Here is a 13819-nt window from a genome sequence, read left to right as displayed (position 1 = left end):
CTCTTATACTGAGTAACAGGCTTAAGTAGTGGAAGAAAAAGTAATATTTCTCTTCTTACACAAAAGCCCTTGTATTCAGCAGGGGATTCAGATGAGCAGCAGTGAAACAGCATATAAACTCCATCCTGACTGTAAAGTAAAAATTGTGGGCTTTTAATTACTGCCCATAAAAGTTGTCAGATGAGTGGTACCTCAGCGCAGTCTTAGGGGTTGTTTGACATAAAAGGCAGTCGGTGTGGGCAGAATTCAGGCTTCCCTGGGGGTGTTCTGAAGAACTAAGTCTGAAATGAAAAGGCAGTTCCATATCTGGAAGTCTGTTAAGTCTGTTCTGCATGAGCCATAGGTCTGCTTGTTCAGTTAATCCCATTCTTCCAGTTGTGAAGGTTTTTCTGTACCTTCTGTACCTTCAGCTGAAATCACCAAACTGACCAGAACAAAAACACTTCATTAGCTGTCTTCAACTAAGACTCTAATGGAAACATAGTCTGTGGAGTAGTAGAAAATTAGCATTTTATATGTGATGCCATCAGCTGCCCACGTGCCACTTTGATTTGAGCAGAGGGCTCTCCTAAAATATGTGGTTCTTGTGAACAGTTGAAACCTACCCATGCCACAGCAGGACTTAGATCCTTGGCCTTGCAGGTCTTTTTGGCCCCACACTGTTCTCAGATGACACAAAGCTGGCGGGATCTGCTGGACTCTGTTTTGTAGTCATTCCTCTTGGGATCCTAAGGTATTGTTCCAGATTGCTGGAGAACACTGATACATTATGGGCCCTTAGAGATTCTTATCTGCTTGCCTAGCTTAAGGTGACCCTGGAGCTGTTCTGTCTCCTTTGTCTCTTGGAGAGCACCAGAAACCTGAGGTAGCAGCCCGAAGCTTTTTCCATTCTTTGTATCTTTCACTTGCATGGTATTTGGCTTATGCAGCAGTATCTCCTCTTCAGTGTCAACAAAGTAGAGCTTTACTTCTGATTCCAAACTTACATGCAAAGACTCAGTGTTTAATTGACCTTATAGATACCAGAAAGATTTCTTTACCAAACTCAGTTGATCACAAAAGACAATACATAGAAACTCAGCAAACTTTGTTTGCTCTGGTGCTCATGATACAGGAGAGGCAGAAAATTATCTGGCTGAAAATGATCAACACTAGGACTAAATGAAAGGTAAGGCTTTTTTTTTTTTTTTTTTTTTTGGCTGGGAAAGACAAGACCCTCACCACTCAGAGCAGCTCACATTATTACACAGGTGTTTGATTTGGCATCTTCTCCTCCACAGATTTGCAGTATGCATGAATAAATGAGAAAGTGGGAGAAGTTCACTCCCTGTGGTTTGTTGTACTTTGTCTTCTTCCTCTGTATAATAGGGGAAAGGAAATGAAGCAGCATTAAAATGCTAGGGGGGAAAAGTGCTGCTACTGGAAGGGTTCAAAGGTTCTGTATGATGAAACAGGTCACAAGTAGTGTAGAATGAAAAGAATCACAGGCACATCCTTCATTTGAAACTGGTTTAGAAACAAAAGCAGCAGGTGTCATTTGAATGTGGAAATCAGTGACAGAAACAGGCAGTTCGTAGCTGTGGTGTTTTATTTAGGATATGTTAATGAATCGTGTAGTTGTCACTATGCATGTGCAAAATAAAAAGACTGAAAACATGCTTCTCAGAGTCATGGTTACAAATAATGAGATTATTCCACTGAAATATTTTTCTGTTGCCCATGATGCATTTGAACAAACATGCCTGTGATGCCTGTTAATAGCTTATTAATTCTTACATAAATTGAACATTGCTATAGTGTGTCAGCCCTTTTCTCTTCTGCTCTTGCTTTCTTTTTATTTCATTCTTAAGGTGATAAGAAATTACCTTTAATTTTTCATTATTTCCTACGCCAATTCTCAGCATTCGAGGGAAAAAAATACAAATGCAGCTCAACAGTTGATTCACTTGCAAAACATCAAATATTAATAAGTGACATTTCAAGTTACTTTTGTTCATATTAATAACTTGAGAACATCTGTTTGCACCTGACCTTTCTTTTGTGTCTGGGCTGTCCATTACTCTGAAACCTAATGGTTCTGTTGCCTTGTGTCTTACTTAGTGCACCTGCTCCTGCTCTTTCCAGGGTTCCAGCACTTCTTTGCTTCTGTAATTTCTTGGACTTCCTTCAATCATTTGGAAGACCTTTCCTTATATTTTTTTCTGGATTTCACAGACGTTTCCCTGGATTTCTCCTTTTTCCCTTCATTCTCAACTCTTTTTTCTTTTTTTTTCCCCTGACCGCATAATAAGATCTGCTTGCCAGACAGTTTCCACCTCATTTTAGTGCTTCAGAAGTTTATGGCAAGTTTTATACCGTTCTGCATATTTCTATTTTTAAACTAGTGTGATGCAAGAACTCAAGAAATTTTTCTTTAAATCCTTCCTGGTTATTCCTCCTCCCAAACTGAGAAATCCACACTCTTCCTGTCTTAAAATGTAACTTTTTTGGGTTTGTTTCTATATTTGTCTTTACCCATTGCATTTTGCCAATTTTGTCATTGATTTCATGTAAGATATTCCCTTCCTCTCCCTCCTGTTTCCAAGTGTTTATTTTTTATAAGTGTTTTTATAAGTGTTTATTGTGTCTCATATGCAGTACTGCAGTTTACCCTCATTCTATGAGTTAATCTTCGGAATAATTTGTATTACATTGGTAATGATGCTAAACACTTGGCACAGGGAGTCAGACATTTTTTAATCCTGCCTTAAAAAACAGTCTTTTCATAACCTGTGCATTCACCAAACCAGTGAATAAAATGGCTCTTCTGAACTCTGATTTGGGTTTGGGGTATTTTTTCCCCTTCTTTGGTCATTCTTTATTTTTTCTATAGAATAGCTGCCAGTGTAAGAGATGCTTTCTGAAGAGATGCTGCTGGCGGTTTTGGTGACCAGAAATAGTTACCTAATGTGTCTCTGGGCAGTGTGGTAGATGGGCAGCCCAGCTGTGAGATGTTTGCTGAATGTGTGAATTGTGAGATGCGTGATTTTACCGGTCAGACAAACTTACCCTGTTACCTTGCTCAGACTTAGCATCCAGTACTCTCTGTTGCTAAAATCAGTGCAGTTATTTATAGCAGTCAGTTCAGCATGTAATTTCATAAATGAAGGCCTGACTTAGTAAATACACCAAGAAGGACAGATAAGCAGGCAGCTTCTTTTCGTTGTTGCTTGTATGATACAATATTAAGGCAGTAAATTGCACAGATTAATAACTGTGCTGTGCTCTGAGTTTTCTTCTAGAAGTGCTTTCCTGAGCAAAGCTTTGCCTTACTACACTCTTAGCTGTGTTAATTTTTCTTTCTGTTGCCAGTGTTTTTTTACAGATTTGTATGAATAATTAGCTTTGTAATCCTGGCCAATAGTCACTTCACAGTAAGAAAACACAGGATAAATGAAACCTATCTGCATTAAAGGTTTGTGTGATACAGTCTTCTCACAAGGTAGTTCTAAACTTCAGAGTCTACCAAGACTTGGCATTTAAGCAGTTTTACCACTCTCTTTCCTGGTTGCACATAAAATTAAAATGTTATTTGCTTTTGATCTGCAATCTTCCAGACTGGCTTCTGAGAATAGGTGAATATTTTAGCAATTTTTAAGCTGGACATGGAGGCTGGGGTTTTATTTTATAAAGAATTTATCCAAACGGTCTTCCTATTTGTTTACTTTTAAACAGTGCTGTAACTTCAGCACTTGGAGAATGTAATTTGGGACAGCCTGAGTTGAAAGAAATAGTAACAAAATGTCAATAACTTAATGAAGTGTAGGGGTTGCTTTTTTTTTTTCCCCTCAGTGTCAATGCCGCGGTACAAATCCTGTCTGCACTGACATTCCATATCTGCAAGCAAAAATATGCATGCATGGTTTATTTCAGGTTTATGCATATCAACAGGCTGAAATTATTGGTTTATATCAATAGAGCATTTTTGTCTTTAAGGTTTGCATTAGTGCAGCTATACCCATGTTGAAGCTAAATAGGTTTGTATGAACAAAGGAGGCCTCAGCTGCAAATATGTAGAAGATACGTGCTATGGATGACCACTTCATACACTTTGCTCAGTTAACTTCATGAGATCCTTGTATTTATGATTCATAACTCTGGGTCGAGCACCCATATCCATTTTTCAGCAAGTTACTTTAAACATTGGGGGATTTGATTTGAAGTTTTGTGTACTTAAGTTGTTTGGAATCGTTTTGTTTAAGCTGTAGAGCTCCTCCACAACTGAACAGGGAACTTAGAAGTGCAGTGTGACTTCATGTGTTTTTATTATTGCCACCTATGGCTTTTTGAAAATATCATGTTATGTAAAACACACAGACTGTTTTTTTTCTTTTTTTTTAATTTGTAATTACCTAAAAATTCTTTTGACATTAAGTGTGCAGGCAAACTGTCCTTCAGTTTGTATACAACAGAGGGGGAGAGGCAGGGATACTCTTCAGGAAACAGGAGCAGGCTGTCGAGGATTGTAAGAGGCATAAAATATTGCCTTGGTGTCTGGAGAGCATTCCAACTTGAATTCTTTCCTCTCTGCAGTAGGTTGAAGCATCTGTTGTACAGAGAACACGACTGCTGCTGCTGCTTCAAGCAGAGATTGATAAACACTGTCCACATGCACCTACAACTAAGAAAGTCTAAGCTTTGATGCAACTTCAGCTTGCTTTGTATAAATGTATTTAGCATAAAATCCCACCTTTCTTTAGACAGTATGAATCACAGTTGCATTTCAAGCTACATACAAGGGGAGATATCAAGTGGGCTGAACTTTACTTGACTGGACTTCTGATAAAATTTCACAAGTTCATTTTTGTGGAGGGACTGTTCCAACAAAATCGCATAGAAACCTGTGTATTTAAGGACAACTGTGTTCAGGGAAATTTCCTCTTTAGATGGTTTCCTTCACCTTCTCCCATCCCACACTGTTTGAGATCTGTGGGAAAATGAGTTCTGTCACTTTACCTTGTGTCATAACTGTTGACAGTTTATTCCTTGTCTGTTAAGAATTATTCCAAGGTAAACACTATCATCTTTAGCACAGCTATAGTTTGGCTCTTGCAGACCTTTCTTATTTTTTCTAACCTTTAAACTGAAAATCTTTTAACATCAGTTCTAACACATCAAGTATCTGATGTGTTATGAGGACCATGCAGTGTTTGCAGGGTATGTTTACAGAGAGCTTTTACAGACTGTTGGTTGAGTACTCTGCTGGTATTTTTTTTTGTCTGTACATTACTCACTAAATGGTACTTTTACTTGACTGTAGTTTCAAAGCATGATTAATGTTTGAATTTCTTTAACCTTTAAATATGACCAAGTCATCATGTGATTTATTTATGTCAAGAGTTTTTTTCAGCACTGGAATTTTCCATTAATAGGAGGATTATCATTTCATTTGTTTAGCCATCATCATCTTAGGCTGGAGCTTTAGCTTTACCCCAAAGAGAATAATTTCTATACCTATAGTACAGCTGAAACTTTGAGTACTTATTCTACAGTATTCTGCATATTTCCACATTGCACATATTTTAAAAAACTGATAGCAGTGGGATTTAAAAATAGCCCCCATTTATCTGCTCCCCATGTGAAAACTTTGCAGCCACCACAGTACAAAAATGTAACTTCTGTGCTGAAGCCAGAAGCAATTAGACTTGGCTAGACAATGAGAAAATCTCCAGACTGTTAGAACCATAAAAGTGGAAAAATCAGAATGTTATGTTTGATTGCAGGTTCGGGAGCTGCAGACCCGTTTGCAGAGTGTGCAGGCCACGGGCCCGTCCAGCCCAAGCCGCCTTACTCCTGCCAACCGCCCCGTCAACCCCAGCACAGGAGAGCTGAGCACCAGCAGCAGCAGCAACGACATTCCCATCGCCAAGGTGGGGTTTGTGTGTTTGTAACCCTTCTCCTGACCGGAAAAGCAGGCTTCATTTTGTGCTGTGCAAGCATGGGATTAACTGGAAGATCTTTAGGGGAGTCCTGAGCAGGTCCGTGAACTTGAGCTATGGAAAGGAATTAAACGTTATTGATTGTAGTTCTCTCAGCTACAATGCAGGGCTCAGTTCCCTAGTAGTTTGCTTCAGCTTTGCAAGTATAACTAGAGAACAGATGGGGTTTGTGTGATCTTTATGGGGTATGGGCTGCTGTGTAACCTGTGCAGCATTCTGACTTGCAGATTGCTGAAAGAGTGAAGTTGTCAAAGACAAGATCAGAATCTTCATCATCTGATAGACCTGTCTTAGGATCAGAAATCAGCAGCATAGGGGTAAGGACTAAGAACTGTGTGCTTGCATGATCCGTGTTCCAATAAAAGCACTGTTTTCTTAATAAAATTAATAATGTGAACTATCTGAAAATACTTTAAAAGCTAGTTTGAGCAAAATACATCAACAAAGAATATTTCACCCAGTATTAAGATCTCATTTTCTCAAAACCAGTGGCTAGAAGTCATTCTCATGAGTGACCTTAAGAGGGAAATTTTGGAGTCAGTTCCACCAAAATATTCTTCAGGAAGACTCTTCAGTTTCATTTCACAACCTTCCACCAACAGTGAACTGGATTCTGCTTTTGAAATGCCAGTGTAAATCAATAACACTGTTGTTAGTGTGTTTTAATATTTCTTTTACTGAAGATCTTGGCTCTAACCCTTTGTTAAGCTCTCAAGAACATAAATAACTTGCATAGTAGGCTTTTTAAATGTTGCATAGTAAGCTTTTTAAATGTATAATGAAATGGTGGAGTTCACCCTTGGTTAGTAGAATTTTAGAACAAAATGGCTTCTAAAAGTGGAATCTAGTAAATGTTATATTCAATGTAAAATTCATAACAAAAACTGAATAATGAATGCATTGAAGTGAGTGCATGCAAGCAAATGCAGTTCTCAATGCTGAAGGTATGTGGGAGAAATCCAGTGGGTATCTCTTCACAATGATCTATTAACTGCCGTGTACAGGTCTCTAGTACTGTGGCTGAACATTTGGCACATTCCCTCCAAGACTGCTCAAACATCCAGGAAATCTTCCAGACTCTGTATTCACATGGATCTGCCATCTCTGAAAGCAAAATCCGAGAGTTTGAAGTGGAAACGGAGAGATTAAATAGGTGAGCCACAAATTTAGATGTGCTCACACATGTTGTCTTCTGTTAGGTTCATTACCGTTGACTCTTTTTTTTTACCCTTTTTGATAATTTCTTAGTTCACTTCCAGCTCAGCTGTGGCAGCTGCAGATAAACATGGAATGTGCTTGCTGAAGAGGAGATTGAATCATATGCTAAGGATTCTTTCCATGACTTATGGGTTTGTTTCTGCATTATTAGATCAGCACAGCACCACCTTCCCCTGTCTGGACTCTGGAGTGTCCCTCTGTGTGGCTGACCAAGTAGTCATGGCATGTTTTTTTCAAAAGACACATTACTCCTTGAGATAAGGACTCCCGTAACTTAGTCTGCATCATTCTGAAATTAGCTTGCTTTATTTTGTCCTGAAGAAAGAGAATAATAGCAATTAACTGTCTCCATAAATGATTTTACTGATGTGTGGTGATGTGGCATACATAACAGCATATAGGTTTCTGTCTGCAGAAGAGAGATTGCAGCTTTCTGGTTGCAGTTAAAATACTGCTGGTGTTATCCTTTAGCAAGCTCTATCAAAACCAGTGTTTCATGTCTTTTTTTGGCACATAAAATCAAAACTGTGGATCAGGAATATGAGAATCATGTCTCAGCATGTCTCTATACAAATTCTGTCTTCCCTACAGCTAGCTGAAGTTTAGTCTGGTCAGTACAATTTCTCTTCTTATTTATAGCTCATGTTTTTGGAGTGCTGCAAAACGTGATTCTTGTTTTCTTTTTTTTTTCCCTTTCTTTTTTTCTATTTTTTTCTTTTTTTCTGTACCCTGCACAATTATGCTTTGACAACAGGTATCATTATAGAAGATGTCAAGATATAGGAAGTGGCAGTTCTAGCATCTAGAAAAGTCAGGGCTTTGTTCTGACAAACATATATACTAGCCCTTCTCAGTCTTCTTTTTCAAGAAGTCAGTGATTTTAGAGTTCTGGATGGCATGGATTTCTTCATTATCTACCTGTGCAAGGTTTCAAATTGTTTGTCTCTCTGGTTTTGGCATATATCCAATTTTTACAGTTAGGTGTAATATATTGATGTGTGGTTCAGTTGTCAGCAGAGAGAATAAACAGTAATACTGATACTCTAAATCTTAATTTTCATCTTCAGGGTTAACCTCACTGAGGAGGGTATTACAGTTAAGCTTCTGTTTGACTTTTGCCAGAACATTTGGAGGTTACATTGCCCCAGTGAAACCTCATTCATAGTTTGGAAGTTGCCTCTCTAATCACAACCCAAACATGACTTCAGGTGGAATGGTTACTCTGGATTTTCAGAAGAAAGGAGGCATTTATGCAACTGCATGATCCCTGCACACACCCACAATCACGCTAATGAATATGCCATTTAAAACAAGTTGCAAATGTGGCAGCAGAAAGTGAGGAATGAAGGCAGAAAAATTGACCAGAAGGTTAATATTAAACCATCCTGTGCTGTCTTGTGGCTGCAAAACAAGGGTACAGCTTTCTGCTTGTTGCTGCTGCATGGGGTTATGACTACATTTTGAGGAGGAGAAGAGGATGACCTGAGAGAAATTTCTATCCTCTTGGCTTTTGATAAGATATACAGAACTGATGGATTTTGCCGTCTTCATTAAAAAACACTTGTGTAGACTAAGAAATTTTTGTTGTTTCAAAGTATAATTGTCCTAGAATTTTCAGAACAATAACTGACTGCAAGTTAAGCTTGAAGGTTGCAAATTACTTGGTTTTTTGCAGCCGTATTGAACACCTGAAGTCCCAGAACGACTTGCTGACAATAACACTGGAGGAATGCAAGAGCAATGCAGAGAGGATGAGCATGCTTGTGGGCAAGTACGAGTCCAATGCCACAGCCCTCAGGCTGGCACTGCAGTACAGGTATGTACCTGCACAAGGGGCTCAGCCAGGAAGAGGGAGCTGGGGGAGACTTGATGGAAGTGTTTAAGAGTGAAGTTGATGGTGTGCCACAGTAATACTGTTTATTTTTTGTTTCCCCCCTGAAAAAGCACCCCTTTGGTTAAACTACCTGACAAACTACCCAACTGAAGTTATTCCTACAGTGTATTTCAACTGTAGTTGACCAACGTCTAACAGGAATGTAGAGGTTTATCTCTTCATTCTTAAATACTGAAATAATGTTTGAATTACGGGTTGTGTGTAGGCTGAGACTGTGTTTCTGAATCCAGCCTTAAGATACAGGTTCTCTGTACCTGTCCCAAGATCACTGAAGCAGAGAGTGTTATACTCCACATAACTCAGAATGACTTTGTATTGCATTAGTAGGAATTGTGGATTAATGGCTTGTATTTGGTAGTAAGTATCTAGATTTGCATCAAACTGGTCACAAAAATACGGTGGGCCTTAACACCTTCAACTGCAACTAATTTGGGACTGGCAGGTTTGGTCTTGGAACAAACTGTGTGCCTTTTAAAGAATGTATTCTTTTGCTATCAGCCTTGAGCAAATTTCAATGAAGTGTAAATTTCTAATAGTGTATTAGTATGTATTTTTAAAAACATTAAAATGCAACAGGGATTGTATGACTCATAAATATAATTAGAAAACTCTTCTGTTGTAAGAGGGAACATCTTAGAGCCAGGACAGAGCAGGAAGTATTTTTCTTGCATGTTTTTTACTTATAACACTTCATGTAGTATGGAATACTGTATGTTGTATAGTAAGAAGGTCTGGGAGAAGTTTGTCAAAGGGGTCTTGACCACCTGTTTAAAACATGCTTCTGGAGCTTCCCTTATTTCAGGTCACTCTCTTATATTTTGGCTTGTTACATTACTGGAGGCCAGCCTGGCACTGTTATAAGAATTGGGAGACTGCTGAATGCTTGTGATAGAAGCCATGTGTATAATGTTCTTTAATATCTCTGGTGCTGCACAAGTAGTAGAGAATCATGCAGTTAATCAGATAGTTGTTTTTTGTAGTTGCTGTTGCAGGTGTTGTTCTTCTTTGAATTGCAGTTAACATTTTGTTTGGTTTTTGTTTTCCCTTTCAGTGAACAGTGCATAGAAGCATATGAGCTGCTGTTGGCATTGGCAGAAAGTGAGCAGAGTCTCATTCTTGGGCAATTCAGAGCTGCAGGTGTTGGTTCTGTTGGTAAGATGTCAATGAATCACTTAATTTATGTGGGTTTTTTTGGCATGTCAGTTAGCATTAGAATTGGTTGTAATGGTGAATCATGTCATCACCCATTACTTAAGATTGCTCCCCAGTCATTACTTGTTTTTAACTATTTAAATTATTTAATACACCCCAAAAATAGGGGTAAAATTCAAGAGGGCAGTTTAAATTCACTTGTGTTGGTTTCACAAGGAGATGCCTCTTCTGGCAGGGGTGAGATTGTTGTAGGCATGCAATCAAATGGAATAATTAAACAATACTTGTGAGCACAGGTGGCTTAGGGCCATACAGCTGTGGTGGTTGCAAGTCCAGATTCACTAAGATTGACTCCCCAGAAACAGTTTAATCTGTGAAAAACTGGGATTAAAATAATACAAAGGTAGCATTGAGTAGTTACAAAGAAAAAAAATTTTAAAGGCTGTAATTTTTCACCCCCTGTTTTACCTTTGCTCTGGAATTTTAAAACATTCTATCTTCTGTTTAGCCTGTATGTTCTGGATTTTTTTTATTTTGGGGTTAGTTAATCTGTGGCTAGGTGTTGTTTTTTAATATGCTGCCTTCTAGATAATGGAGCAAGCCACTCTCATAGGTACAATACAGTTCAGAAATTTGGAGCTTGGCATTGCTGTTAGCTCCATTGTTCTGATAGAAAGAGGTGATCGCACTATGAAGTTCCAGTGTTAGTAGTTCCATTCCTTTAATTGACAGGAGAAGGCAGTCATAGTAATCTTCAAGCAGAAAGAAGCATTCAGAGAGAGAATAACTCTTCATACTGTGCTGATGCATAGCAAGTGCCTGCTGTGTTAGGAGCACTGGCTTCTCAGTAGAGGGGATGTCTGGGATTTTCTTCCACCTTTCTTCAAACTCTTTTCATTCCTTTCCACAATGTGCTAGGGAACTTTTCCCAGCTGGCAGAGATCAGTGAGTAGCAGAAGTGAATTTAGGCTTGGATTTTCTATTCCTGTAGGTGGTAGAAAGAAATCTTACAAGGGAGAAATACTTTGGGTTTGAGTAGGATTTCATCTGACGTGCATTTTATGGAAGAGACTGTAGTTAAATTTTTATGTAGGTATGTGTCTACAGCTGTTAATTATGGTATTATCAGTCACAGCCATGAGATAGAAATAGTGCAAATTTACCATCACACAGCACAGCATGGAGGAAATGGTGTATGGTTTAGGTACCTTTACTTCTTTGTGAAACTTGATTAACACACCTAGATAAAATAACAGATTTTTGGTTTGAAGATCAGTCAAGCTTTATGTCAACATCTGTGAGTGGAAAATTCATGGGATTTACATCACTTAAAGCCAAGCATATCCAGCTTTTCTTAACAGAACATTCACCCTTCCTTTCTTCCTCATTAATGTTACTTCTAGGGCATGCACTTCACCGGCAATTGTGCAGTGCAGGTAGTTGACTTGAACAAGGATTAAATGAAAATCCAACACAGAGCAAGCTGTTGGGCTTTGCTAAAGTATAAATATATTATGGCTTAATCTACAAATACGTTTGTAGATTTTCTTGTAGCCAATAACATTAATTTAATGATTTGACTGCAGTGCAGCTGGAAGACTGTAGGAGTAGTGACAATGGTGGTTTCAGTCCTGCTTCTCCTGAAGCTTACCAGCTACACAGGTGCTGTATAACCACTAAAAATTATAGTAATTTAACCAGGGCTAGTTTTCTTATGGCTTAGTATGCATGACTAAAATGTGAGAGGCTGCTTCTGAGCAGCAGGGCAATTCTTCAGTCTGGCCAGCTAGCCTGTAAGAAGGTTGAGATCCGTCAGGTTTGAGATCAAGGTGCCTGTGAGAAGTAGTTCTGGAGATGACTACACTGTGAAACCACACTGTACTGACTGGATTAAGAGTTGTAATTGAAGTTGAGGCTTTTCCAGTGTGTTCGTAATTTGAGCATCCAAACCTAATGTTAATGCAGAATGCACACCCATTATAAACAGACAAGCTAAAATTCTGCATCACTTAAGACATGTTGCCTGGAGCCGCAAGTACCTGGATCTTGTCACTGGGAGCAGGGTGCATTTAGGCCAGTATCCCAGTTATCTCTGATACTGACAAGGAAGTGAAGTAGCTTTTAGTTGACAGATTGGTAATTTATTGTAATTGTCTTGGTATAAACTGAGAGTGAGTAGAAGAATCTCTTGCCTTAATTCCTGTCTGAAACATTGTTTGCTTGAAAACTAGGGGACCAGACAGGTGATGAAAATGTCACACAGATGCTTAAGAGGGCTCATGACTGCAGGAAGACAGCTGAGAATGCAGCAAAAGCCTTGCTGATGAAGCTGGATGGGAGCTGTGGAGGAGCCTATGCAGTCACAGGCTGTAGTGTGCAACCCTGGGAAAGCCTGTCCTCCAACAGCCACACCAGGTAACTGGAACTCTTCTGCTCTCCTAATCTCCTCATCTTTGATTCCAGACAAAAAGTTATGTTCTATTGTATTTGCTGAGCTGCCTCCCCTCACCTCAGTCCTTTGGCTTCTGTGCTTTTGATTTGTAAGTCACCATGCCTCAGTGGTCTAATTGTCTTTGGACTTTGAGCAACTCCAGCCAAGAAGAGTTCTTTATAAATTTGTTGCAAATGGGTGACTCACGACTTTGATCTTTCTCATAAAGGGCAAAACCATTACATTTGTTTTACTACAGTGACTTTCTTACTGTTTTATTGGAACTCAAATCATGTTCTTGTTACTCACATCTATTGTATGCAGACAGCATGGATGTGCAGAGAACCAGAGATCTGAAACAGGCTTTCACTGGCATTTTGGAGTGCTCAAGAATTATTTTCTAAATGTTGCAAATCTAGCCATTTTAAACCATTTCCTCTGTTTTAAACTATTTCTTCTCCCTTCTCCTTCCTTACCCTTTGCACCCCTCCATATTAATCCTTCCTATGGAATAGATTGGATCCTTCCAGGAAAGACTGGATACTGCAGTTTTTCTGAAGACCTATAAAATAATAAAACATAGATGAGCAATTATTGCAGAAGTGTTCCAGCTCAAATATATCTGCCAGCAGCTTAATTTTGAGTTTTTGCCTGCCTGTGGTGTAATTGTACTCTGCAGTAAATATGTGTGCTTGTATATGGATACAAATTTGGCAAGTGTCCTGGATAAATATAGATGAACATTTTTCTCTTTAAATGTTATTTTTGTTTCTCAAATGTGCTGTAAAACTTCATTTTAATTCAGTTTTCTAGCCAGTTCTTTATTCAAGTGCTATCTTTTTTTTTTGACACTTCAGAAGTTTATTTTAGTACTGTATCATTTCCTCTTCGTGCTGATGCCTCCTCCAAAGGATCTTATTTCCTGCCATATGACTGGCATGGAATAGCTAAAAGGGAGCAAAAAGGTAATCTGAGGGAACAGAGTCCTAATGTGAGGTGAATTTTAATGTTATTTTATTCAGAGAAGTTTTCTGATGCACTCTCAGTGTGAGAAAGCTGTGTCTTTACATAGAAATGATAGTGGCAGCATCTATGCTAAATAGATCTGATCACACCTTCTACCAAAAGCATTTAAACAAGGCTTGG

General features: G+C 38.7%; 1 protein-coding gene across 2 annotated transcripts in view; it reads left to right on the top strand.

Annotated features, from left to right (window-relative positions):
- MCC (MCC regulator of WNT signaling pathway) overlaps window positions 1–13819 on the top strand; it is a 138076-nt gene that overhangs the window by 97394 nt on the left and 26863 nt on the right. For both annotated transcript variants that reach the window (XM_084225840.1, XM_084225841.1), the window contains exons 7-12: window positions 5763–5909; window positions 6206–6295; window positions 6983–7131; window positions 8872–9012; window positions 10142–10242; window positions 12474–12657. In XM_084225840.1, the coding sequence (XP_084081966.1) occupies window positions 5763–5909; window positions 6206–6295; window positions 6983–7131; window positions 8872–9012; window positions 10142–10242; window positions 12474–12657 (812 nt within the window). The remainder of the gene's footprint in view (window positions 1–5762; window positions 5910–6205; window positions 6296–6982; window positions 7132–8871; window positions 9013–10141; window positions 10243–12473; window positions 12658–13819) is intronic.

Source organism: Fringilla coelebs, assembly GCF_963513975.1.
Source record: "Fringilla coelebs genome assembly, chromosome: Z".
Lineage (NCBI taxonomy): Eukaryota > Metazoa > Chordata > Aves > Passeriformes > Fringillidae > Fringilla > Fringilla coelebs.
The sequence above is the reverse complement of the archived record's forward strand: the minus strand, read 5'-3'. Positions and strand labels throughout refer to the sequence as shown.